Source organism: Hakea prostrata, chromosome 3 (genome assembly GCF_041222555.1).
Source record: "Hakea prostrata isolate BN-2017 chromosome 3, UWA_Hpros_2, whole genome shotgun sequence".
NCBI lineage: Eukaryota > Viridiplantae > Streptophyta > Magnoliopsida > Proteales > Proteaceae > Hakea > Hakea prostrata.
In genome coordinates, this window is record NC_142602.1 from 27,294,248 (window position 1) to 27,321,313 (window position 27,066).

The 27,066-nt window shown below is 36.3% G+C and overlaps 1 protein-coding gene across 1 annotated transcript in view; it reads right to left on the reverse strand.

The window, feature by feature from the left end:
• Positions 1-17,362: 17,362 nt before the first annotated feature.
• The window catches only part of LOC149021943 (pumilio homolog 4-like), a 34,230-nt gene continuing 24,526 nt past the window's right edge, over positions 17,363-27,066 (reverse strand). Inside the window, exons 8-10 of the mRNA XM_089150150.1 lie at positions 24,035-24,229; positions 19,140-19,314; positions 17,363-19,054 (exon numbers count right to left, since the gene is read on the reverse strand). Of these exons, the coding sequence (XP_089006276.1) occupies positions 19,017-19,054; positions 19,140-19,314; positions 24,035-24,229 (408 nt within the window). The 3' untranslated portion in view covers positions 17,363-19,016. The remainder of the gene's footprint in view (positions 19,055-19,139; positions 19,315-24,034; positions 24,230-27,066) is intronic.

Here is a 27,066-nt window from a genome sequence, read left to right on the forward strand (position 1 = left end):
TGAAGTGGGCAGTAGGTAGAATGAACCCTATTCTAGGGCTAAACAACTCCTGGATGAGATCTCCCAGTAAAAACAAACCAAAAATCATCTTAAAAGTTAATAGAGAAGTCAACATTCTCAGATGAAGGTCAAACTATTTGTCAATTACAAACAAGTACTGGGAATACCCATTAGAAGATAGTAATGAGTTTACTGTCTGATTTAATGTAATCAATCAAAATCAGGAACTCAAATTAAAGTCAAGTTCTTGAGCTCTTAGGAGGTCAAATCAATTCCTTAGAGATATAATTCAAATAATTTGGAAAACTTAGTTCTGTGATTATAGTTTAAAAACAGGGATTTTTAATGTAACTCCAGAAATAAAACTATGAATGGGGAGATGCCCTAGTCGAAGGATCCTCTTGACTAGTTCCCTTAAATGCTTCAAACATCACCCCTACCAATGAAGAACACTGGCGTATCCCTAGATTCACAGGGATCAACTACCAGTACACGAGGACCTTGAATGAACCAACCAAGTTCCACTAGGTCAATAGAGTATGGGGACCACTTGAGGAAACAAAGTTGAAGAAACAGCAATACTTGTGCGCCCACAGCTCTTGGCAGCAACAACAGAAAAACCTTTTATTCTGTTTCAACACCGAAGTTAGATGGTTACATGCATCAAAATATAAAGACCAAAATCTCAAATCATACCCTGGAACTGAAAGTGTATTGAACTCGAACTCTAACACAGACTAAAACAAGACCAAATGTTAAATGACAACAATAACCCCTAATAACTATATAGGTCCATTGAAGTCAGTCCAACCTTGCAAATGCATCACCAATAAACAGAAGCAATGTTTCTTAAGTTGTTCACAAAAGTACACTTTCAGTTTTAACTTGAGGCTGAAGAAGAAAGACGTACAAGCAATACTTATTGAAGATGGTTCAACATATTTGTAAAGCAGTTAAATTCTACTAGAAATACATACCAGATGACGCACATATCAAATATGTATTTGGATAGGTTCATCATCATCCACAGAAGTCGAACAGACATAATTCAGAAACATATATATAAAAGAATTAAAAAATAAACTACCTATCCAACAAGTATCAAATTAAGATGAAAAATAAGTGTACTCCACTAAGAAAGAGATCAGTTATGACTGAATTAACCTTATTTCTTGGAAGGATGGCAAGTGAATGCAGACAATCCAAAGCAGCCAGGGCTTGTACCACAGCATGAAAATCAGGATAATATTCTACAGAAGCCCATTAAGAAACTATCCCATTCAGCCAGACAAGCAACAGCAAGTACCTTTTTGGCGAGTGATAACTGATCTAAAGCTGTCAAAACTTTAGGAGGGTGATAAAAAAAAAACTGTCTTTTTGGTACTATTGACCTCAATCTAACTTAATGGAACCTTTACATTTGAAGGCAACTGCAGCCAAAGCTGAATCAGGTTAACCTCCAACTAAACAACAAAAAGATGAATAAATTATCCAGAAATTTTAAGTTTACTACATAACCAGTACTGACTGAAACCATGAGCCTTGCAAACTTACATGAAGAGCCTGAAATGACTGAGATTAAACAATGCCATCAACAGGTAGTAATTTTAGGCATAAAAGAAAATATTATCCAAAACATGTTAAAGATGAAAAAGGTAGAGTGTATATAACTAACAAACAAAAAGGCAGAAAAAGAATAAACATCAACTAAATCCTTTATCCAATCTGAAATTTGAGGCTAATCTCCCTAGCATATTGGTCCAATTACCCTACTACCAAGAAAATCCCCAAGTACCATTTCAAAATAAGACCATGCAAAAGGAAAACAGTTTCAGGATTTTATAGATATTATCTAGGACCATTCACAACAGAGTGGAGTGTCCCCATTATGAAGTGAGTTGAGTCGTAGATTTATTCAGGATTGTATCTTTCCTTATTATCTTGTAATTACGTGTAAGGTTATAATCTGAGGATCACCCCAGCCCTGAGACCGACATTGGCCAATTTTCAACCATATCACAGTCAAAAGTTTTCCGTGAGGCCCATTTTTGGCTTTTGAACCCAAACCATGCATTGGTTTCACAAACAAACACTCAAAATAGTACTTGCATATTTTATATGAGTCTGATACTATAAATTATCGGGCAAATTACATATAAACCCCCTGATTTTGAATCAATTACATCCACTACCCTGGGAAAAAATCAATTACAAATGCCCCCTACTGTTAAGTATTGTGGTTAAATGATGATGTCATCGGTTAGCAAATATATTAAATGCCCATTTTATCCTTGTTTCTTTTGGTGCCTTTTAAATGGAAAATGACATATAGACCCCCTGGATTTTGAATCAATTACATCTACTACCCATGGAAGAAAATCAATTACAAATGCCCCTTGCTGTTTAGTGTTGGGGTTAAATGATGATGTATTACACTAAACTAAAGGAATTGGTATAAGAACCCCTAGAACATAGTAAACTGAGAAAACTGTAACTTGATTTTCAATAATAAAATACCTTTCCATAAAATAAAATAAAATATAAAATGTTCCTATTTACGATTTATGAACTTTTTCAATTTTTAGAAGAAAAAAGGGTAAAATGGGTATTTAATATATTTGTTAACCGATGACATCATCATTTAACCCCAACACTTAATAGTAGGGGGTATTTGTATTTGATTTTTTTCTGGGGTAGTAGATGTAATTGATTTGAAATCCAGGGGTCTTTATGTAATTTGCCCTATATTATTCTTGGAAATGGTACCAAACCAGAATTGACATATCTTATATATGAAAATATCAATTAAATGTTATTCCATTTACTAAAGATATTATTCATAAATAAGAAAATACATTTAATTCCAATAAAAACAATTAGATGGAAATATACAGAACAGCAAAGTACGTACTGAGATAAAGCCAAGGCAAGCAGAGTAGAATTGAGTGGTTAAAATAAAGTCTATGTACTGATCAAAATAAACCTTCTCAGCAAATCTGAATACAAAACCTGCACCTCTCCCACCGCAGTCCTCTTCTTCAATGTAGAGTTTCTTAAGTTGTTTTCCAGCATCTAAAGTAGCATGCATGACTGAAACAAACTGTCACATTTTGGCACAGTAAACGTTTGTGAACCTTCCTGCAAAATGTAGAAATCACACTTGTCATTAACTGATCCCCATCTCGGGCAATCTTTTCACTCTCCCCAAGTCCAATCCTCTTCTGATAATTTAACTCCCTCACAAGTATGCAACCTCATGACCACCCCATCTACTCTTGCTATAACCTGACCTCTTTATCTTTGGTCTGCGGCTAGAAATGCCTCCTCCAACCATATCTCACCCCTTGGTGAATCGTGATCTGGTTTTGAGTTTGGAATGATGTGAAAGATGGGTGTTTGGTTGTTGAAAAGATCAGGTAAGAAACAAGACATGTACATAAGACATAGGAAAGCATGGAGTAGATTTAATGAGAGATCAGATAAGTATAATAAATAGGCACACACTCTCAAAACTGCTCTATCCGAAAAAGACACCAAAGAACTAGGAAAGCAAGGAGTAGAACTAATGAGAGATTAGATAAATGCATGGTAGATTTTTGGGTACATGCACACTTAATTTTTTAGGGACGTGCAAAAACCAACTAATTGTAGGCACAATGTAAGTAGAGGTTAAAAAAGAAATAAACAAAGAAAACTTAATTGCTAAATAAAAATGGATGATAAGTAAAAGAAAATCAGAATATATCACGACCAACAAACATTAGTCAACAAAACAATTTCTTCAAAAAATTAAAGAAGGGCCAAAGGAAAGGAAAACTGAATAGTAGGAGAATATTTCCTTCCCTTCTGTGTGACCCCAGCAAAAAAAGATGCTATTAATGTCCATAGTAGAAATCTCTCATTCTAGGTTTGAACAGAATATAGAATCAACTTACATAATGATAATCACCAGATTCAAAACAGAATACACTGAGCAAAAAGCTAAAAGGGAACATTCTCTTTTTTCCAAAATCTAGAAGAGTGTCTAAAGCACAACAGCCAAGTATCCACTCATGAACTCAAATTTGTAGAAAAAGGGATAGCAGGAAAATGGTTACATCCCTTCTGTGTGACACTAGCTAAAAAAGATGCTATTAATGTCCATAGCAGAAATCTCTCATTCTATGTTTGAACAGGATATAGAATCAACTTGCATAACAATAATCAGAAGATTCAAAAAAGAATACACCAAGCAAAAAGTTAAAAGGGAACATTCTCTTTTTTCAAAATCTAGAACAATGTCTAAATCACGACAGCCACCAATGAACTCAAATTTGTAGTAAAACCAAACAATAAGTATCTAGGGATCCAATAACAATCTGAAGAGGAAACAAATTCAATAGTTTTAAAAATTTAATATCGAACATCGCAAAGAATCCAAACCCTTCAACATATTAAATATTTCAAAAGAGTTCCCCTTCCCTCCTCCCTCCTCCCTCCCCCCCCACCCAAAAAAAAAAAAAAAGAATGACCACAAATGAACACAAACTACAATTAAACACTTGAACAGAGAATGACCAATATGCCCCTGCTAAAAAAAGAGATATTCCAACACTAAGCCAATACAGTAACTTTCATTTTTGGATGAAAAATACAGTAACTTTTATTTGTCTAGTCTATCAGAAAAGCTTGTGGATATTCTGGTGAAACTAAGAAGGTGATTATCATCTATAACAACCATTTCATTCTCAGCAAAAGGGGAAACACCGTCCATTTTATATGCTTATCTGGGACAGTCAGCATGAAGTTGATAGTTATCTGTATCTACATAGAACCTCCAACTAACAATAAACAAATCAGCCAATGTTTCAAGAATTCAATAGATAGATTGAAGCAGTCACATAGAGTCAAATTCTTGAAAGAGATTTAAGACAATCCATATGGTTATATGATAAAATAGCTACTAAAAGTTTGACTTAGCTCTGATAGTCAGATCTAGAGTTGCCACTATGATTCTGGCCTTCAGGTTTTCCAGAGCAGTAGACAAAATCAGACTTCTAAGGATCCAAACCAGCAATCAACAGACGAACAGATTAGTAACAGTTTAAAATAATAGCAATATAATACCAATATGGTACCTGAACTGAAAGAAAAGATCAAGCTTCATAGATTTCAAATATTAGACTAATGGGACTCTCAAGGAATCAATGTGAAAAGTAGATTGTGAACAAATGAATAGATTGATAGGTTAGAAATCAGAATAGAAAACCTTTTTATTAAAATTTAAATCTTTCAAAAAATCTTACTAGAAAAGATTCCTTGAAATTGGTGCAAAGTTGAAGATTTTCTGGTATTTGTGCCTCGAATTCTTGTACGCGTTTCGGAGATTGACCAATTATGACATTTTTGTCACAACCGGAATGGGACTTTTCCCAAGGACTGTGATGGTAGAGTGGGCTTGCACCTATCAAGCCTACTTTGGAGGTGCAGAGGCAAAACGAAGGCATACAATACATATTGACCTATCTTGTAGGAGTATAACATACTTCATTGGCTTGGGGGTTTTTGAGTTGAAACTTTTCCTGGTAAATGTTCTTCCATGACTATTGGTCTTTTTGTAAGATCTCTGATGTCCCTCTCTTCCCAACTTCAGCATCACTTGGGAGAAAGCATATCTTAATTGTGTATAAACTACATTAAATCTGCATGTGATCTTTGCTCTGTTTAATTTTCTTCTTCTTCCTTTGTTCTGTGTGTCTGTTCACAATTCCAAATAGTGATTTGAAAACAAATCCTGAAGATTATATAAACAGAACTTAAAGTTGCAGTTTCAGAATAAAACACTCAATCAGAAGTACAATATTAGAAGAAAAGAAATTGAAGGAATGCACATAAGCAGGATATTCCAAAATACTATTCTAAAGCCTCACAGAATCAAAGAAGAACAAGAACCAGGAATAAGGAGACGTGGCGGGCAGTAGGTATGTTGAGCTTGGGCTAAACGCCTCCGGGAAAACATACCCCGTAAAAAAACAAACCAATAAATCATCTTAAAAGTCAACAGAGAAGCCAACATTTTCTCAAGGTCAACCTATTGTCAATCACAAACAAGTAGCGGGGATATACCCATTAGAAGATAGTAATGAGTTAACTTATTGAATGTAATCAATTAAAATCAGGAACTCATATTGAAGTCGAGTTCTTGAGCTCTTAGGTCTAATCAAATTCCCAGATTATAAATCAAACCCAGAGATATAATTGAGAAAAATCTGGAAAACTTAGTTCTGTGACTGTAGCCTGAAAAATCTAGAGATTTTTAATGTAACTTATTGAATGTAATCAATCAAAATCAGGAACTCAAATTGAAGTCGAGTTCTTGAGCTCTTAGGTCTAATCAAATTCCCAGATTATAAATCAAACCTAGAGATATAATTGAGAAAATCTAGAAAACTTAGTTCGTGACTGTAGCCTGAAAAAACTGGAGATTTTTAATGTAACTCCAGAAATAAAACTCAGAACAGGGAGACAGCCTGGTCAAAGGATCCTCTTGACTGGTTCCCTCAAATGCTTCAAACATCACTCCTACCAGTGAAGGAAATTTGTGTATACCTAGATTCACAGGGATCAACTATCGGCCAGCCAGTACACGAGGACCTTGCATGAACCAGCCAAGTTCAACTAGGTCAATGGAGTATGGGGATTGGGGACCAATTAAGGAAACAAAAGTTGAAGAAATGGCAATACTTGTGCACCCAAAACAGAAAAACCTTTTACTCATTTCCAAAACTGAAGTTAGATGGTTACATGCATCGAAATATAAAGACTAAGATCCTAGCTCATAACCTGGAACGAAAGTGCGCTTGAACTCGAACTCAAGCACAGACTAAAACAAGACCAAATGTTTAATGACAACAATAACCCCTAATAACTATAAAGCCCTTATTGAGGTCAGTCCTACCTTGCAAATGCATCTTCAATGAACAGAAGCAACATTTCTTAAATGTGTTCATGAAAGTAAACCTTCAATTTTAACTAGAGGCTGAAGAATAAAGAAGTATAAGCATATCTGAAATGAAGTTAAAATCTACTAGAAATACATACCGGATGGTGCCAGATTGAATATGCATTTAGACAAGTTCATCATCGTCCACAAAGGTTGGACAAACATGATTCTGCACATATACTTAAAAGAATAAAATTATAACCGGACCATCTAACAAGTAACAAATGACGTGAAAAAATAAGTGCATGCCACTAAGAAAGAAATAAGTTATGACAGAATTAACCTAATTTCTCGAAAGGCTGTCAACTAAATGCAGACAATCCAAAGCAGCTAAGGCTTGTACAACAGCTCGAAATTCAGGATAATATTTTAGAGAAGTCCACTATTTCCCATGCAGCCCATAGATGCCATACCAACACCACCCTTTGGCGAGTGATTACTGACCTAAAGTCAAAACTTCAGGAGGGTGATAATGAACCGTCATTTTGGTACTACTGACCTCTATCCATTTAATGAAACCCTTACATTCAAAGGCAACTGCAGCCAAAGCTGAATCAATTTAACCTCCAACTAAACACCAAAATGATGAATAAATTATCCAGAAATTTCAAGTTTACTACATAAGCAATACTCGCTGAAATCATGAGCCTTGCAAACTTACATGAACGGCCTGAAATGACTACCAATTGAAACAATGCCATCAACTAGTTGAAATTTAGCTACAAAAAGATAATATTATCCTAAATAAATTAAAAAAGAAAAACGAAAAAGGTAGAGTGCATATAGTTAACAAGCAAAAAGGAAGACCTTCTGTTGAACAAATCACCTACTAACTTTGATGAAAACATTAGGGGGGGAAAATAACTAAAAAATAGCCCAAGAATTCTACCTTAACAGGAGTCCTCACCTACTAAAACTGTTTCATGAAAACTAGGCATTAAAAGAACGAACATCAACGAAAACCTGAATTCAATCTGAAATAAGAAAGGCTGATATCTCCCCAGCATACTAGTCTGATTACCATAAGACTAAGAAAATCCCCCAATACCATTTACAAATAAGACCTTACAAAAGATAAGAGAAGAAAATAAAACAGTCTGAGGTTCTTATAGATATTATCAAGGACCATTCACAACAGAGAGGAGTGTCCCCATTGTGATGTGAGTTGAGTCATAGAGTTAAGTTAGTTTGTATCTTTTCTTATTATATTGTAATTAAGTGTTAGTAAGGTTCTAACCTCAGCTTCACCCCAGCCCCCGAAACCCAGATAGGCCGGGTTTCAACTTTCAACCATATATCTCAGTCAAAACCAGGAACTTTCTTGAGGCCAACTTGAAACTTATTTCCATGTCTCAAAAGGTTTTTGTGCTGCCCATTTTTGACATTGTGAACCCAAACCAAGTTTTGAAAAGTACATCCATGTTTAACCCAAATTTGATACTATATATTGTTCTTGGAAATTGTATAAAACCAGAATTGACGAAAATATCATTTAAATGTTATTCCATTTACTTTTCACAAAATAAGCAAATAAATTAAATCCAATGAAAACAGTCAGATAGAAGTACTAAGAATGGCAAAGTATGTACTGAACTAAAGAAAACGCAAGCAGACTAGAATTGATTGGTTAAAAGAAGGTTATGGAGGACAGTAAAATTAAAAAAAGTCTGGGTACTAATCCATGACAACTGACTAATGCAAGCAGACTAGAATTGATTGGTTAAAAAGAAGGTTACGGAGGACAGTAAAATTAAAAAAAGTCTGGTACTGATCCATGACAACTGACTCCATAATATTTCTTTTCAACATTTCAATGTCATGATATTACCTCTACTAATTCATCCAAAAAGAAAAGAAATTACCTCTATTAGATGTGTGGATTGTGATACAGACATGAATTCTAAATTGTGATTCCCAAGCTGTTTCCGGTAAAGATCAATTAATAAACCAAATTTTCCTTCAGACCTGTGCAATTGTTGGGTATCTCAAAAATAAGCACACAAAACGAGTTAAGAAGTCACAAAGTTAAAGCAGAAAGACAAGTCTGCACTCGCCTCTGGGTTTTGTCCTTTAGAAACATTAAATAAGTCCTCCAAATCCCCTTGGTCAGCTACAGCTTTGCATGACCAATAACATTGGATGATGAGACTGTCAAAATCATCTCAGCAGAGCTGAATACACAACCTGCTGCTCCACTCTCCCACTGCAGTCCTCTTCTTCAATATTGAGTTGCTGAAATTGTTTCCCAGCATCTGAAGTAGCATGCATCACTGAAACAAACTGTAGCATTTTGGCACAGTAAATGTCAGCGCACAGGGACAAGATGACAAACTGATAGTATTGAGCTACATAGCAGCAGCTTAGACAAAAGCAAGGTTCAAAAGTCTGGGAAACATGTGCAGGACTTCATGAAATGAATGAAGTGAGAGAGAAGAGAGAGGAAGAGAGAAATGATATAAAATTGGATATTATACACAGAAAAACAAGATGAACTGGCAAAGTACATTTGGTGTACATCCAAAGCAGTTTTGATAGTACTCAATTGACCAGAAAATAATTCAATGCATTTGAATTGCCTAGTTTTGATCATAAAACAGATATTTTAGGACAAAATAAGTATAAGCAGGCTTATTATTTCTGAGTGAAGACAAACCATCTAAAAGGCAAAGTTTCATTCATTTATTCTAAGATGAAGTATGCAGTGGTACCAAGGAAGCATCTTAAATAGGTAAGCTAATTAGATGCCTACATAACACATAAGGAAAATAAGCAGCAGTTTGTACAGGCCAACATTATAAGAAATGCCTCTTAGTCTTCATCATCGCCTTCCTCTTCTCTTCTACAAAATACACCATCAAATTCTATCAGCCAATACAATACAATTGATATCTAATGACACCAAGGACTCAATCTATAAAAAGGTTTGTGGATGTGTTAATACCTATAGTATGCATGTGTACATACTACATATCAAGATGCATCCGCCAACACTGGTTGATACATCTCCATACGTACCAATACGATAAACGTTCGATATGTTCCATAAAAACCCCTTTTGATTTAGAACTTAATAAATTCGCTAACAAGAGTCTAATGTCTAGCACTTAATCATGGTTTTTTTTTCTTCACGCTTTTGGGTTAAAAAATGAATCAAGGACTGCTACAATACCATCCTTTCCAAGTTTCCATCATCCATTGCTCTTCGTGGTTATATAATGATTATATATTGCTTATCTATGTATGTATTTCTTTTTCTTTTTTTTGTACCTTGACCATTTTCATGCGTATCTGCAGTGTTTGATATGCATTACCAATAGGATACTCCTCTTAAAATCACCAAAGATATGATACATGATGGTTGATACTTTAAACCTTGAATTTAATATCACAATATGTCCTGGAAAGACTGTTTAGTACCTCAGATGCAGTGGCAGTCCGATGGAAAATTCTTGAAATCCCACACTGAATAAGAGGTGAAGAAATCAAAGCTCCACCAAACTCTGTACATCGTGCAGTCACACATGGATCTTTCTCATAAGCTCCACCAAACTCTGTACAGCTCCACACAGTCCAATTGAATCTGCAATTTCAGAAACAGCATTCAAATGCAACATAATGAGCTTCTATCACACAAAGGATGGGTTACCTGCTAGTCAAACAAAAGATATAGTAAGAGTGATCATTAACTATAGCAAACAGCTAGTCTGAGACCCATCAGAATTACTCTTCAACACCCTAAGGACCGTTAACTGAATAATTTAACAGCAGACTTAGGGGGAAAACACAAAGAAAAACAATTCAACTAAATGAAGGGAATTCATGAACATTGACAAGGGGGTAGTCAAAAACCACCACTATAACTCATTAACCATGTAGCCTACACAACTGGCCCACCCGTTTGACTCAATCCCTTCTGAATATGTAAGGGCGCACAATAAGTGAAAACCCACTTTGGTCGTTGAATTGGTCTTTAGACCCAATTATTTCTGACCATCCCAATTATTTCTGACCATCTGTGTTTTCTTGTCAACGTATACTAGTACCTTTGAAAACTCATAAACTGCTTTCTTTTCTTTTCTTCTATCTCTTTTTCTCGTTTTCTTTCAGTGGGGAGTGGGGGATTGGTTTAGTTAACAAGGATTATCAACAACCAGCGATGAAATGCTAGTAACCAATCTATTTCCTAAAACCAAGATAAAATCTCCATTCAGTCTCCATCTGTATAATATTGTACTTTAACATCTTTGAGCATGAAATAGTAGGCTTTCTGATAGAACTTGACATCCTTTCCCCTTACTTCCTATGAAACAAACTCCATAATTGCAAACTTCTCAGCCAATAAGTTCAAGAAGCACAAAAGACAAAGACTCCGCCAAATAAAGGAGCACAAAGACAAGGGATAAAAGAAAATACACACAATCACCCGCTGCTCTCTATGGAGTTTCATATCTGGTGGGAACATCTGAGTAAGAAGATCCCAACAAAGGACAACATCTAGTCCTCTTATGACTTCGGTCAGTTGTACATTGAAAGAAAAAAAACAGAGCCCTAAGGAAATCAATACATTCTTTTTATGGATTTTTTTCCTATGTAATGCAAAACGGAGACAACCATTCAAAGAGAAGGCAACAATAAGAATAAATAAATAACTCTGATTCAAGATTAATATGCAAGAAACAGGCAAAGCAAAAATAAAAGGCTTTATTACACAGGTAAAGTACAGATAATGGTGTAGATAGGTTCTTTCTACCTGATTACTCAATACAATACATCCAGTCCCCATCCCCATATTAGAAATCAATTTACACGTCACCAACCATAACTTTTCCAAGTTCCTGGCCTTCGCAATAGCCAGATCAAGCTAGACCAAAGACGAATTGATAACCAAATTAGACAGTCCAACATGAGTGAAGCACTCAGATCTCGATAAATCAATAGGATGCATGGTCGATTTACAAACAGAAGAGAGAACGATGAGTGAATTGATGGTAATAGGAGGACGTAAAGTAAGACGAATATGCTGAACGGAAGGATAACGATCAAGGATTGTGGTGAGCAACTCAGCTTCAAAGTCTTCCTGTGTCGAGCCTCGGACACATAAAAAGATTTGCACACCAAAGAAAATTATTTCCTGTCAAGACTCGTCAAGGAAGTCGAGGATAGAGAAGACTTCAGTGAGAGGATCAAAAGGATTGAAGTCGAGACATCCAAATCTTGTTGACGATTATTGAAGTTCCGATTTGTTTGCAGAGATTGCTGTTGTTGTTAGCGTGTTCTTCCGACCAGCAGCAGATTTGAGGGCTTTGGTAGAAAAGACCGAAGAGAAACGATGGGAGCGAATTGGCTGGAGAGAGGTAACGGTCGAATTTTAAAACTTTAAAATTGAATGAAGAATAACGGTCGTTTTTTTTGAAAAAGAAAGTCCTATTGACGACCGTCCGGTTCAAGTCTCAAATCAATTAAACCCGTTAACTCAATATGTCAGGTTAAAGTCTCAAATCAATTAAACCGGATAATTCGATATGGGTGGAAAATTGATACACGAACCGAAATGTAGACTAAAACTGGTTAACTCGATATGGGTGGAGAATTGATCAACGAACCGAAATATGGACGGTCTCCTTTGCTAATGCTTTTGCCACATGGCTTACGGAAACTGTCTTTTTTTTTTTTGGTAAACAGCACTTCATTCATATAACTAAAAGTACAAACATAACTGCATGAGAACACAAGGTTCGAAACAAACCAAAGAGCGGACAAGGACCAAAATGTCGTACATGCAATAGACAGGGTCAGCCAGGGTAAGGGTTGGGTCAAACCCAAAATGGATCACGTCCACAAAACCCTTAGAACAGAAACACCAATAAAGCACTAACACCCACATAGGGGGACAGACATACAACATGGCAACACCCACATAGGGGGACAAACAACACGCCTCAAGGGCGGACACATAACTTCTATAGTTGTAGCGATGGTAGTAGCGAAAATGCGGATCAGACCTGCCATTCGGCTCTGCCGTATAGGCGTACCTATCAAGTTCGACGCAGAAGAACTTGTACCCAAAGCTGGAGTTGTTCTGCGGTGAGCACCAAGGAAACGCTGCAAGCAATGGAGCTGTTATGTTTAAAAAAAAAAAAAAAAAAAAAAAAAAGTACTGCAACCGCAGATCTAAGGGGAAACCCTAGATTTGATTATTAACGGAGAAAGTGAAACGAAGGCAGACGGAGACGGGAAAGAGGACGGAAAAGGGGAGTAGGGAAGGCAAGCGCGAGGGGACGGGGGTGAGAAATAACAAAGCCGACGAGAGAGAGAAACAGATAGAAACTGAGAAAAAAAGGGAAAAACAGGGAAACGGGAGAGAGAGAGAGAAAAGAGAGGACAGGAGAGAGAAACAAAAGAAACGGAGGAGGTGAGAAACGGAAGAGAAAACAGAAAGGGCGGGAGAGAGAACAGAGATGCCGGGAGAGAGGACGGTAGAGAGAAACGGGAGAGAGAACAGAGATGAAGGGAAAGAGAGAAAACTGGAGGAGGTGAGAGAAAAAACAGAGAGAAGAGATGGGAGAGAGAGCGGCGGAAGAGGAGGACGGAGACAGCGACGGAGATGGAAAGGAACAGAGGAGGCGGAGAGACTACTCAGGCGAGCCTCTCCGCCTCAAGCTTCTCGATCTGGTGGAGGAGTTGCAGAACTTCTCGATCTGGAGGAGGTGGAAGAGCTTACGGAAACCGTCTAGTGGACACTAAATAGATATTTAGCATTACCTACAAAAAAATGTGGTGTCTAACTACGAGGGGTTGTCTAGTCGGCAAAAAACCAATGCCTTATAGTATGAGGTTAAGAGTTCAATTCCTTTCAAGGTTAGGGGCAAAATCGTACCTTTAATTCAAATTATATGTAAAAACTACCCCTAAAGATACAGTGAAGGTGTACATAAGCTGGCTTAGGCCAACCTCAGCTCCAAAAACAAATGTGGTCTCAATGGATCTAAGTTGGCACTGTAAAGTTGTTTCAAGTCTTGCCTTGAACTTGGCACACCAAAATTATGGATGTTTTAGGTTGTAATTTCATTTTTCAAATACTAGTAATAACACACATGTACATGCACTAGTGACGTGTTCATGAATATATTGCTTTATTTGTGTAATTTACAAATTTTAACCTTTTTTTCTCTGAGTTGAATTTTAGTCTAAAACCTATATATCCGTGATGCCTAATCATAATGGTGGTTGCAAACGGACTAAAAATGACATTTTACTACTATGGTCAAACATATCACCCTTAAGTTTGGATAAATGATAACATGAGTATCTCGCCTAAAATAGTGGATACTCCCCTAAGATAGTGGAGCAACAATATCTTAGCTTTGGGGATCTTGGAGATTACTTCGAGATCAATATCTTTAGAGACTATCAGAGAGATTGTGTTATAGTCCAAAAAAAACTTAAGGCATAATATTGTTAACCTTTTTTTTTTAGATATGATTTTCCCCCTTGTAAGGTGCGCTAGAAATTATGTATATGTAATTGCCAAAAAGAATTATATTTAGGGGAGGTACTAAACGGCCGTTTAAATTGCATGGTTGAATGGTCCTGGAAATCCTACCATTAAAGTTTGTAGTATTCAATCTGGATCGTCCATCATAAACGGTTCAAATTTAATTCAATAAATTTGATGGTAGGATTTATGTGTACATAAAACTATTTTTCTTTTATTGTCAACTACAAATTTATCTTTACTTTATAATAGAAGGAGGCTAGATCTTTCATTATAAATTATAAATTTTATTTTTATCAATAGCATAACTATAAACCACAAAAAAAAAGTTTTTTATTTTTTTTTTTTGTTTAAATTTCCTTTTGTTGAGCACATATTCTTTTGTTAGTTTCTTCAACGTTCTTAGGGGTAATTCTATAGTACAAAGCCTCTCTGTTTTTTATACGTGATACATCATTACGATCTATGAGTTCTAGCTTGCACCGTTGTTGTCATTATTGGAGTAATCTTTGACGTAACTCCTCTAGATTATCAAATATATTCATCTCCTTTATTAGGATAAGAAAATCCATAAAGACCATTATCACCCTATCTTGACAATTAATTTGTTTGAATAACTTCTTCTCTTGAACTATGTGAGACATGAAATTTCTTAAAATCCCAAGAAAAGAATACAAGTTTTGTATGAGTCTATTAAAAAGCTTCATAGAAAGTTGCTTTGCTTAGAGAAAAACCTAAAATTGTAATGAAAGTGACACTAAGGATGTGAAATGAAAGTTTTGTTTTCAATTATTGAAAAAATTTATAACATTAAATATAATTAAGTGGAAGAATTTGTACAATTAGATATAAGTGATCAGCAATGAGGAGAAAAAGGACCCGATCAATATTAGATGTAGGATCAAATTATGCTAAGGTGGAATATTTTCATGAGAGGTAAGATTATTGTATTCAAATTAGAAAACAAAGAATATATCTCTATTGTTGGGTTGATTCAACAATTGAGAGAGTCAAAACCATGATCATGTATATAATAGCAATAAAAAAGCTTGAGCTACCTCAAATAACTCAAGCGTCAATTAATGATGAACTTAAACTAATCATCAAGGGTGGGCTTTACTCACTTCCGACTGAAACCTTATCTAAAGAAAAGCACTTCTATTTCTCAAAGTGTTCTATCTCAAGAATATATAGCTCGGGTGTTTTTCGAAGACCAACAATTGCTTACACGTATGCATTTTTCAAAGCAGCTGTCAGTCGGAGACCTCATATCTACATCAAATACCATCATATCTAAGGAACCAAATGCATCTTTAGTATATAGCTACAAGATTAAATCATAACAAAATAACTTTGACAATTAGTTTGAAATAAATCTTTCTACTCTTATATTACTTATAATGCTTGGAAAACCATAGATCTCATTCACCAGAATCGTGTGAGAATGGGGCAACAAACAAAAAAGTTTTAATACGTATTTTGATCAAATATTCCACTGAACAAAAGCATGGGCAATCAAACCATGTCCAGATATCTTTAGATTGGATGTGTCTCAATTTAGTAGTAGATACTTTGAAGCGCTGTTCTTTATTTCCTAGGGTTTCTTTTAGCTATATTCCTAGAATTGGCAATGTCTTTGCTGATTTCCTTGCTAAGGGTGGTTGCAGGTTATCTCTAGACAAATCCTGGTGGGTATACCACCTTTGTTTATTGTGGATTCCTCTCATTTGTATAGGTCCTTTGACCTAAACTCTTTCATTTAATATATTCGTTGCTATTTTGTTTTGGCAAAAAAAAAAGGACGAGAGGGCATAAAGTGTAGAGTTGGATTTCAGAACAGGAAGTTTTTTATTATTTATTATTTTTTTGAAAATTTGTAAAAACTTAAGTTTTGTAAAATAAAAAAACTTATGTTTATCTTCGCCCATGAGAAAAATGGTTATTTGAGTTTCAAAGTTCATAGAGAAGTGACAGTGGGCCACTTATAATTTTTGAAAAGGGCCAGTGTGGGTAGCATGTAATTTTTGCCATTAAGTGGACAATCAAGAATTTTGGCCCACCATTAAGTGGACAACATGAAAAAACCTCTGGAATAAATCTATTTTAAACCAGAGACTACAATAAGGGTGTCAATTGTGTACCAAAACCGTTTAACCGTGCCGTCTAAAAAGCACCGTTCAAATTTGGTACTGTTTGTACTGGTATGATACTGGTTTGATGGAACATATACTGCGATAATGTCCTGAAACCATACTGAATTTTCATAAAATGGTATGGTACCATATAAAACTGTAATATATATGTAATTTGCACTTAGATTAGAAAGCCCTAACCCGGTAACCCCATCATGCATGAATAAAATTTAGATTTGAGTTTTTCGAATTAAGCCCCATTAAATACCCCACCATGCATGAATAGAAGTTAGATTTGAGTTGATCGAATTGTTGTTGTTTGCAAAGTTGGTTGTTGCCTTTTTATTCTATGAGAGAATCATCTAGTGTTTGTTTCAAGTCAAGTAAAATGATTAGCCCTTTGATGTTTAAAGTATGTGCTGTTGGAGGTTCCTTGGTGTCTAAACTCAAATTCTCCAAACCTACCGTGAAACCACTCTTCCACTTCAACCTACAAGCTGCTGCGTTAAAGATCATGTCCATAATAACTCAATAAAATATTATTTTAATTTATGCTCTTCTTGATCAGATATTTGATGATACATATAAAAAGCATTGAATTATCTTTCATGATCCTACGGTCATAAGTACACATTGCCGATTTGGACAATAAACGCTTTCCTTTAAAGCATAGGATCTTAATAAACCAATAATAAAAGTGGAGTGGGTTCTTTGGTACTGAAATCATACCGCACTATATACCGTGTTTAAATTGTTTTTCTGCACTAGTTTCAATATGAAACCGTACCATGTCATTTTTACAATACAGAAATGGTACCATATCGTGTAAATTCGGCATGGTACGATACCGTTTTCAGTATTCAAAGTCAGTACCATATCGAATTACCAGAACCGTACTGATTGATACCCTTCTCAATGCACAAGAAAAATATTAAACAAAATTACTATTGGTAAACACAGATCATGGATTGATAGTGACACATTGTGAGTTACAATTAGAAAGAAGAAAAGAAATACTAGAGAGCTGGTCGAACGGCATCATATGCTACAGCTTTCAAAGGTTATTTCGAAAAGGAGGTGAAGCCAAGAACGCCAATCCAAACCCCCTTAAAACCCAAAATTTTCCCAAAAACCTTAAAAAAAAAACGTTTCCGGTCTTGAACAAAAAAGGATGTTGATCCCATTCTAGAGTACAAAACTTGGTTGAAGAGCCTCACAAAAATGCTAGGCCCAGAAAGGAGAAGCATGACTCTAACCAGGCATTCCTTGAAAGGCTAAGGGGTCTTTGTTTGGTGGTTCAGATAAACCTAAAAACTAAAAGAGATCCCTTCTTAGTAAAGATTTTAGAATCAGATGAAATACAGCAAGGAGTGAAAGACCATTACTGGGTAGAGGAGACTGAAATGCTGATCAATCGATCTGGTATTCATAGCGGCCATAACTGATAAGGTACCTAAACTGTGATAAATAAATGGTCAAGGGTGTGCTCACCAGTACTGAAATGATGGTTTAAGTTGGCCAGAAAACGTATGATCAGTCTATTGCAACCGAGCGGTCATAGATCCCGACTGTTAAGCCGAGAAACTCTGTGACTAAGTGGTCACAGGTCTGAGTCAACAAACTGTCCTCTGCCAAAGAAGTGGTAGGAGACTCTCAGTCTCATGCATTTTGGTGTATTTCATGTCATGTCTCTTTCGAGGACTGCAGTTGACAGTATTTGAAACAAATAACAAGCCAGAGTCGCAACAAAAACGAAGGAGAGATGCACATGAGGACAACCGAGAAATCTAAGAGAAACAAATAATAATACATACATGTTCCATGAAATGAAAATATTTGTAATACATACTAGTAAATCTAGAAAATAAAATAATAATATACACATTGATGAGTCTCAAGAAGAGGTGAGAATATTTATTGATTTTATCTCCCACATTCAAACCAAGAACCTGACAGCTGACCCTCCTCATAGATACATTCCCTTTCTTTCTTTACAGTAACAATTTATAGATTAAACCCAAGCAAATTTCTTTACAGATTCTTGCGGGCATTGTAAATTTGCCTCGCAAGGATCATTCTGCCTCTAACCTCAATTGCCTATTCAACCTAAGTATGACCTCCTCATAGATGCTCTCTCTTCATAATCAAATTACAATAATGAGCCGCATATACATGGTATGGGAGGGATGGGGAGAGAACAAAAACTTATTACAGTGAAGAGCCTACAATTTCTTTCCTTATTTACAACCACTTATAAGCTCACTTATGCCCTACCTCTAAACTCTAATAGCTCCGGTGGTTCCGACAAATTCTCGGAAGAAAACAAAGACTCAGGGTGATATGCTAAGACAACCTGCCTTGTTAGCTGTACAAGGATGCCCGCCGATTCAACGCCCAAAGGGACTGCTTAAGAGGAATATGAGGATGAAATCCCTATGCGCCTTTCTGCAAACAAAATGGAGATGTAAAATTAGACTCGATGGGCTCACCGAGTAACAAGAACCCATTATTGCGGCAGAACCATTCTCACCTCCAGCTGTGATGAGCTTTTCAACACGTGCGACAATATGTTTACCATAAGTGTATCTCTTAAGCGCATTCAAATGGACCTTGATTCGAGACAGGATTAACTCACGGCTTTGGTCATCACATGTTTCTAAAACCTTCTGTACAACATAATTTGCAAATGGGTCTTTCATCATGGCCTGTCATTTTTCATTTTGTCAATTACCATCAACGAGCACTACATATATACACACACACACACACACACACACATGCATATGTATAGATGAACCAACTCCTTAGGTCAACCAAAGTTGCATATACCATAGACCCTTTTAGGCATATTTGCTTGAAGTAGTGAAGATAAAAGCAAGAGATAAAGCTTCACCATTTGATACAGGATTAAAATTATTATAGAGACATGTAGCAACAGAAATGGTCCACAATGAAGAGTCTAACTGTAAGTTATGCATGAGGGAAGTATTTAAGTCCTTAGGGGTGTCATTGATGCCAATGTTCAACCAAAATGTAAAATGAGTACGGAGAGATGGTTTTGCTTCTTTCTGGTTTCGTTTATTTCACCATAAAGTTTTCAACGTTAGGGAAATAATGAGAGTTGTTGCTTATCGTTGCATAACTTCCTGTAACAATTCACCAACTTAACTTGAATGCAGTTCATAGGACACCAAGCAGTTGACTGTCAAGCCAATGATAATCAATGATGGGGCTGCATGATAACAGCCCATCAGTCCAGCCCCAGCTATGAACTCTAATTAGCAATCACAACTACCAGACTCAAATTATCAGGATAACAGTACAACCCATTCCCAAATTTCCAAATGACTTGAACAAAGTGTAATGCAGAAACAGTAGGCCATTTCCCAAACAAAGCTGAACCACACCCTGTTAACAAACAAACCTGACCTCTCCCACCACCTATTGTAAGGCTGATAAAACTGGATCATAAAGACACTATGACAAAGTTCAATGCTAATTTTGTCTTCAAAAACTGAGCAACATTTGATGAACTTGTAATAGATACTCCTTAATTGATCGCAGAATTTAGCAGACCACACAATGAAATCGATTGAAATAAAATAAGGAAAATATAGAAAATAAGATAGTCACTCACAGATTTGGTCTCTCACTGTACTATGGTCTCCAATGGCATCTCACCATACTCTCAAAAAGCTATGTCTTCTATTTTTCTCGATCACATCATTCAGATTCGTATACAATGTTGTGGCTCCTTACAAACTCATATAATACTAAGAAATAGACTCAAACACTGAAAAGGAAAGATATAACCGATCCTAATCCTAACTAATAAGGTAACGTAAATTAAGGAAATAAAAAGAAAAAAAGTAACCGAGTCAAAATAGGACTTTAACTAAATTAATGGAGTAAAATCCCATTTTCATACTCCGTAACCATGTTTTAGTTTCATTAATTGGCTAATTATGAGGAAAATCCATGGGATCAAACACCCAGCACCAATATAACCAAAGCTTATTTGTTATTAACCCTTTACATAACCAACAAAATAAAATATGATAAACAGTAATGCACCTACACAGTCACCTAGGTAGAACAAGAAGAAGAAGACCAACTAGTCCTCCTCTCAAATGAACAAGGTTGGTAAGGATCCAAAGTATAGAGGTATAAAGTATTGGAATCGAATACCGTATTGTTCAGGTGATTTTAAGAGACGTATCATCTCGTATTGACTTAAAAAAGAGAGAGAGAGACAGGTGTATTGATTTGACAGTATCCAATATGGATACATATCGGTGAATATCGTATAGTATTATGGGATACTTTAAAACATGAGTAAAAGAGAGGTGATGGTGCTCTAAATGAGGTTCTGGAGTCATCTCTCCCGAATCTCGACTCAAAAATACAGGGTTTATGGTTTTAAGATTTTGGGCTAGTATTTAGAGTAATTGGGTGTATGTGTGGATGGTGCAGTTCATGAAATATGGGGTAAAAGGTAATTGGAATGGGGAGAAACTTGGAGAGAAGTAACGATATATGGGGATGATCCCTAAAGTTTGGGATGGTTTTACTGTTTTATGTTTTAACTGTCAGATTGTTGATCTAAATTTGAAATCTGGTTTTTTTTTTGGGAGTTTGAAGATAGGAAAGAATTAGAGAAAAGGGCCGCCGGGGTTTAGAGTTGGGGAATTTAAAAGGTTAGAAGAATAATTGGGGATGGGGATAATTCAACTTACTTTTGTTGAAAATGTTCTTAAAAATCAGGTTGAATGAGGAAATGTATTCTTCGGAGAAGAACCAAGGAGAAGAGAAGACAAGAAATCACAGTAAGAAGGATAGAGAGGGAGACAGAAAAGGGGGGGGGGGGGTTTGAATGTCATTTAGTCATTGTACCTCATCGGTAAAACTAAAGATTCAATTCATGAATTCATAAATTAATGGTTCCACTCAGCAATTACATTTATACATACAGCCACATTGGCTGACATAGTTTCAAACTCAAACTAGGACTCTAAATTACAAACTAACTTTTAAAATAGGCTCTCATCCTAAAAGACAAAGGACTAACCTAATCCTTAACCTATAAGGCAACCTACATTCGACTAGGAAATTGAAATAATAAAGGAAATATTTAAAATACGACTCCAACTAAACCAATGAAAGAAATACCACTTTCCTACTTTCTACCCATATCTTAGGCCCATCAAATTGGCCAATTACAAGATAAATCCACAGAATTGAAGCCAAATAGATATATGATCCAATCCTAGACCATTCCAAGAAAAGAAGGTCAATTTGGTGATGATTCTGCATCAAGAGGAACACCAAACTGTCGACAAGAAGGCAGCAATATCCCACCTATATGTGGTTAGCTAACTTGATACTTACCCTCCAATCAGCTCTAAAGCCTCTACTCAAGGTCATGCATGAGCTAAGGCCTAAACTGTGCATGTCCCTCACCACCACTTCTCCTATGTTCACGTTAGACCTAGCTTTGACTCTTTTAGTCCCTCCAATCTGATTCAGATGACTGCCAAAATGGTGCATCCAAGCTTTTTATTGGACATGACCATGACACCTCAAACACTATGATGAAGCTAATCATGAGTTGGTGCCAATCCCAAGTCCCAACCCAGTCCTAATATGACCCTTTCTTACACTGTCCTTCCAAGTTTTGACATCACATCCATCACAACATCCTCGTCGCAGCTACAATTAGTTTATCCATATGGCCATTCTGAACTGCCCAACATTCCACACCATAAATCACAGCAGGTCATATGACAGTCCTATTTTCCTTAAACAGCCTTAAGGGAATACAACAATCACCCAACACTCCAAATGCATCCGTTCAATTCATCCATCTAACTAATCCTTTGGACAACATCATTCTTTTGTATTGAATAGCCACCTGGAAATCCAACACAACCTCACCTACACTAGGCTCACCAAGATCCTGATTGACCAAGGTTCAAGAACTCGAACTTGAGGCCCAACTTGGAACCTCAAAAACTAAATTGGACAGAGATCTCGGCGAGTTGGGGTTTTTCTTTCCTTCTCCTATTATTATTATTATTATTATTTTTTTTTTTTTGGGGGGGGGGGGTGTGCTGAAACTATACTTTATGAAACAACAGCACCATCATATTTCTGAAAAAAAAATGAGTCTATGTTAGAGTTTCATTTTGGACCATAAAATGTAACCATTACAATGAACTGAAGTATATCCTACTCCAATACGTTGGAAATGTTTAGACTATGTTCTCTTGAATGTGCTTGAAGTAGGCACGATTGGTTGTAGACATAGGTTAGATAATAGAAATAATTTGCAGGGGGCAACTCTGATGAATTTGTAGCAAAAATCAACCAAGATCATGAAGATCTGACCTTCCAGCAGCAAAATGCAGGAACTTGATCGAGTTGAGGCAAGAACTCTCATCTCGACTGAGTTCTAGGTCCTTTCTTGTGTCAAGCTGGTTTGAGATCAAGTCATCGAGATCTAAAGCTAACTGAGATACCTGGTGAGTTGGGGTAGTTTCCTAATTCACCTTTATCTCGTCTCTCACCTTTACAAAGTAAAGAGACAGCACATGAGATCTCGTTCTTAAAGTATGTGGCCACCTAGACATACAGCCATGCCTTGAGAGCACTTATTATTACTCTCGTAACTTTATATTTGATCTTCAGTCACTCATGAAAATTTTGTCAAACCTGCTGCTAGTGAAATTTTCTGTTGACAAGTAATATTTGCATATTGCTGAGACTTTGTAGTTGTCATTTTGCTAACAGGCACAAAACTAATATTACAAAATTTCAAGAACAAGATGAGCCCAATTTGAAAATAGCAACCATACACCAAGAAAACTAAGATCGATGGAATTCATGACTCTCTAGGTCTACAAGGTTTTCCAGATAAAATTAAGAATGAAATGTAAGAAGGTTATCATATGACTGATTTTTTCCAGATTTATGTTGTCTTCTTCATACCTTTTTAATATTCAATTTAATTCCAAACATCCAAGTAAAGTAAACAAGCTACAAACCAAATAAATAAATAAAAGATTGCCAAAGTTTTTAATAAATAGTTCAAAAATGATTCATTGTGTCACTGACACTTGCATATTTATACAAGAACAGTGGACATATTGCAGTGCAGCTGTCTGATTGATAGGAAACCAATCTTAACTAATAAAAAAAAAAAAAACACTTCAATTTTCATATTTTTATTATGCAACTAAATAATAGCATTTCAAGAATTAGAATATACCAAAATTTGTTTGGAAGAACATGACACAGTGGAACCAGATTGCTTAACCATGTCGTAAGAAATAACTTCAGGTAACGTCATTGCAATTAATATAGAGTGTATGATTTGTTTTTCATTTTAATATCCTAAATATTAGCTCATGAAAATGTCTCACATACCTGCAATGGCTCATTCTCCTCTGTGGAACCAAGCATCTCATTTACCAAAAGTTGACGTTCTTTGGGACCACCATAAGTCAAGCACTTCTCTACAACATTAGAAGCAAACTTCTGTTGACTCATCTTTACTATCTGTCCAGCAAGCTTGCTGATTATAGATGATCGTTCATGTGGTCTCCCCTTTTGCAACACATGCTAAACAAAGAGAAATGGGAGAAAATGAAATGCCACAAACTTCAGAAACGGAAAAAAGAAGAAAAAAAAAAATAGAGATCTTGAAATAACGATACCAGGAAAACGAAGAAATTAAGGTAGACCATCAGTACAACATTCAAAATAGGACAAATCGCTAACAAAAATTCAGGATGCAAGAAACATCTTGATAATGTTTATATGAAAAGCTTAGCTACATGCCTCCAACTGTAAATGTGGGATAATATAGTCTAGGCAAAGGTGAGGGAGAGCTACATGGAATCTGAAACTGATGGACTACTATTTTATGCTAATTTTTAACAGGGGAAAGGTTGCCATAATGCCAGATTTTAGGCAAAGCTGTGATCTGACACCCCTCCCCAAGAACCAGATTATTGTAGCACAGTTGGGAAGGCATGAAACTTCATGTCCCCACTACTACCCCTCTCCCAAAGGCATGAAACTGCAAAACAATAGTGTAGCAGAACCTTTCCATTTTTTATTGTGAATTGTTGCCAATGGGTTCTTCACAGCCTTATGGGTACTATTTAAACCCCATTTTATGATGACATTTTTATTAACTGCTAAAAAGCAACAATATAACAACTTCAGCTACATCTTTGGGTTCCCAACCAAAACTGTGCTACAGTTGCAGATACATGACTGGGAGCAGGATGGATCTGGAAACACCTGGACCAATGTGAACCTGGCCAACAGAGTTTCTGGTCTAATAGGGGTTGGTGGGTTTTTCTTATTAGTTGTAATGGTGCAAATATTATGCGTTACTGTCCTTTTTCCACTCCAATGCAGCCCCAGATTTAAGGGAACCAATCAACCAACTAGGGGCCGGTTTTTCCAAGATCCTATATTAACCACCCAAGTTCAAGTAGGTCAACAATTGGTATGGATCCACTCGAGGTTATGGTCAGTTACAATTGGTTTGAAGGTACAGTTAAAACCAATGACTGATGGGTAAATTAACAGTAAAGGTTAATAAGGGGCTAGGAATTTTGACCAATGCTTAATTAGGAATTCACTCTATCAGAAGATGTTAAGAAAGTCGATTGTGGTAGAACGGCTTATTGATCAATGTGATCTCAAGCCCTCAATTTATAATAAAGTGGAAAGTACACTATTACATAAATACCCTTACTTGGTTAACAAGAAATATAAATTTAAATGAATAAAAACTCCAATAGGGTTGAACTCCTAGTAGAACTCAACCAACACTCCCCCTCAAGTTGAGGCATAGATATTAGTCATGCCCAACTTGCCTACAATAGGAAGGTAATCTCCTTCTTTCAAACCCTTAGTGAAAACATCTGTGACTTGGTCTCCAGACCACACAAAAGGCATGCAGATAAGCCCTTGTTCCAACTTTCCTTTGACAAAAAACCTATCAATTTCAATGTGCTTAGTTCAATCATGTTGCACAAGATTATTAGCAATACTAATAGCAGCCTTGTTGTCAAAATATAGCATTGTAGGGTTTGGAACTTGGACTCCAATATCTTGTAGCAAGCCTTTCAACCATAGTAGCTCACAAACTCCACCAAAACCATAGCTCTATATTCAACTTCGGTACTGAATAAAGCTACCACATTTTATTTCTTACTTCTCTAAGTAACTAGATTACCTCCAACAAAGGTACAATAACCTGAAATTGACTTCCTGTCTGGAGATCCCGCCCAGTCTACATCAGTGTGTTCTTCTACTCTTAGATTATCAATGGGTGACAAAAGTATTATTTTTTCAAGAGTTCCCTTCAAATATTGAAGTATTCTGGTAACAACCCTTCATGTGAGCTAAATATGGATCATGCATGAATTGGCTCACTATCCCCATGGCATAAGCGATGCCCAGCCTGGTGTGTGACAAGTAAATAAGCTTCCCTACCACTACCAGCCTTTGGTATCTTCCTTTGTCCATTGGTTCTCCCTCTTTTTCTTTAAGTTTAGCTCCAGCTTTAATAGGGGTATCAACTGCTTTACACCATAATATTCCCACTTCTAATAATAAATCTAGGACATACTTTCTTTGGGATAGGAATATACCCTTTTTTGATCGAGCAACCTCAATCCCTAAGAAATACTGTAACTTCCTTAGATCTTTAATCTCAAACTCTCTACCAAGAAAGTCCTTCAACCTTTGAATTTCTTCACCGTCATTCCCTGTGATGACAACATCGTCTACATAAACAATGAGAAGTGTGATGTTAGTACCTGACTTCTTGACAAATAGTGTATGATCAACATTGCTTTACTTGTACCCAATAGAAGTCATTGCCTTCATAAGGCGTCCAAACCAGCATCTAGGAGACTGTTTTAACCCATACATTGACCTCTTCAACCAACAAACTTTCCCTGCAATACTGTCATCGAAGAAACCATGTGGGATTTCCATATAGACTTCTTCATCTAACTCCCCATGTAAGAAGGCATTCTTTACATCTAGTTGGTGCAAGTTCCAGTCTTTGTTTACAGCTACAGACAACAGAACTCTAACAGTGTTCAGTTTCGCAACATAGGCAAATGTGTCCTGATAATCAATCCCATAGGTCTGGGTAAACGCCTTTGCAACTAGTCTAGCCTTCAACTTGTTGACTGATCCATCCATATTTTGTTAAATCAGAAACACCCATTTGCAACCCACTAATTTTTTTCCTAGAGGAAGTGTAACCAGCTTCCAAGTATCATTTTTCTTCATTGTCTGCATTTCCTCTACCATAGTTGCCTTCCATCTCTTATTAGCATAGGCTTCCTGCCAATTTTTAGGAACAAATATAGATGATAGAGAGGATATAAAAGCACGGTAAGAGTTAGACAAAGAGTCATAAGAGA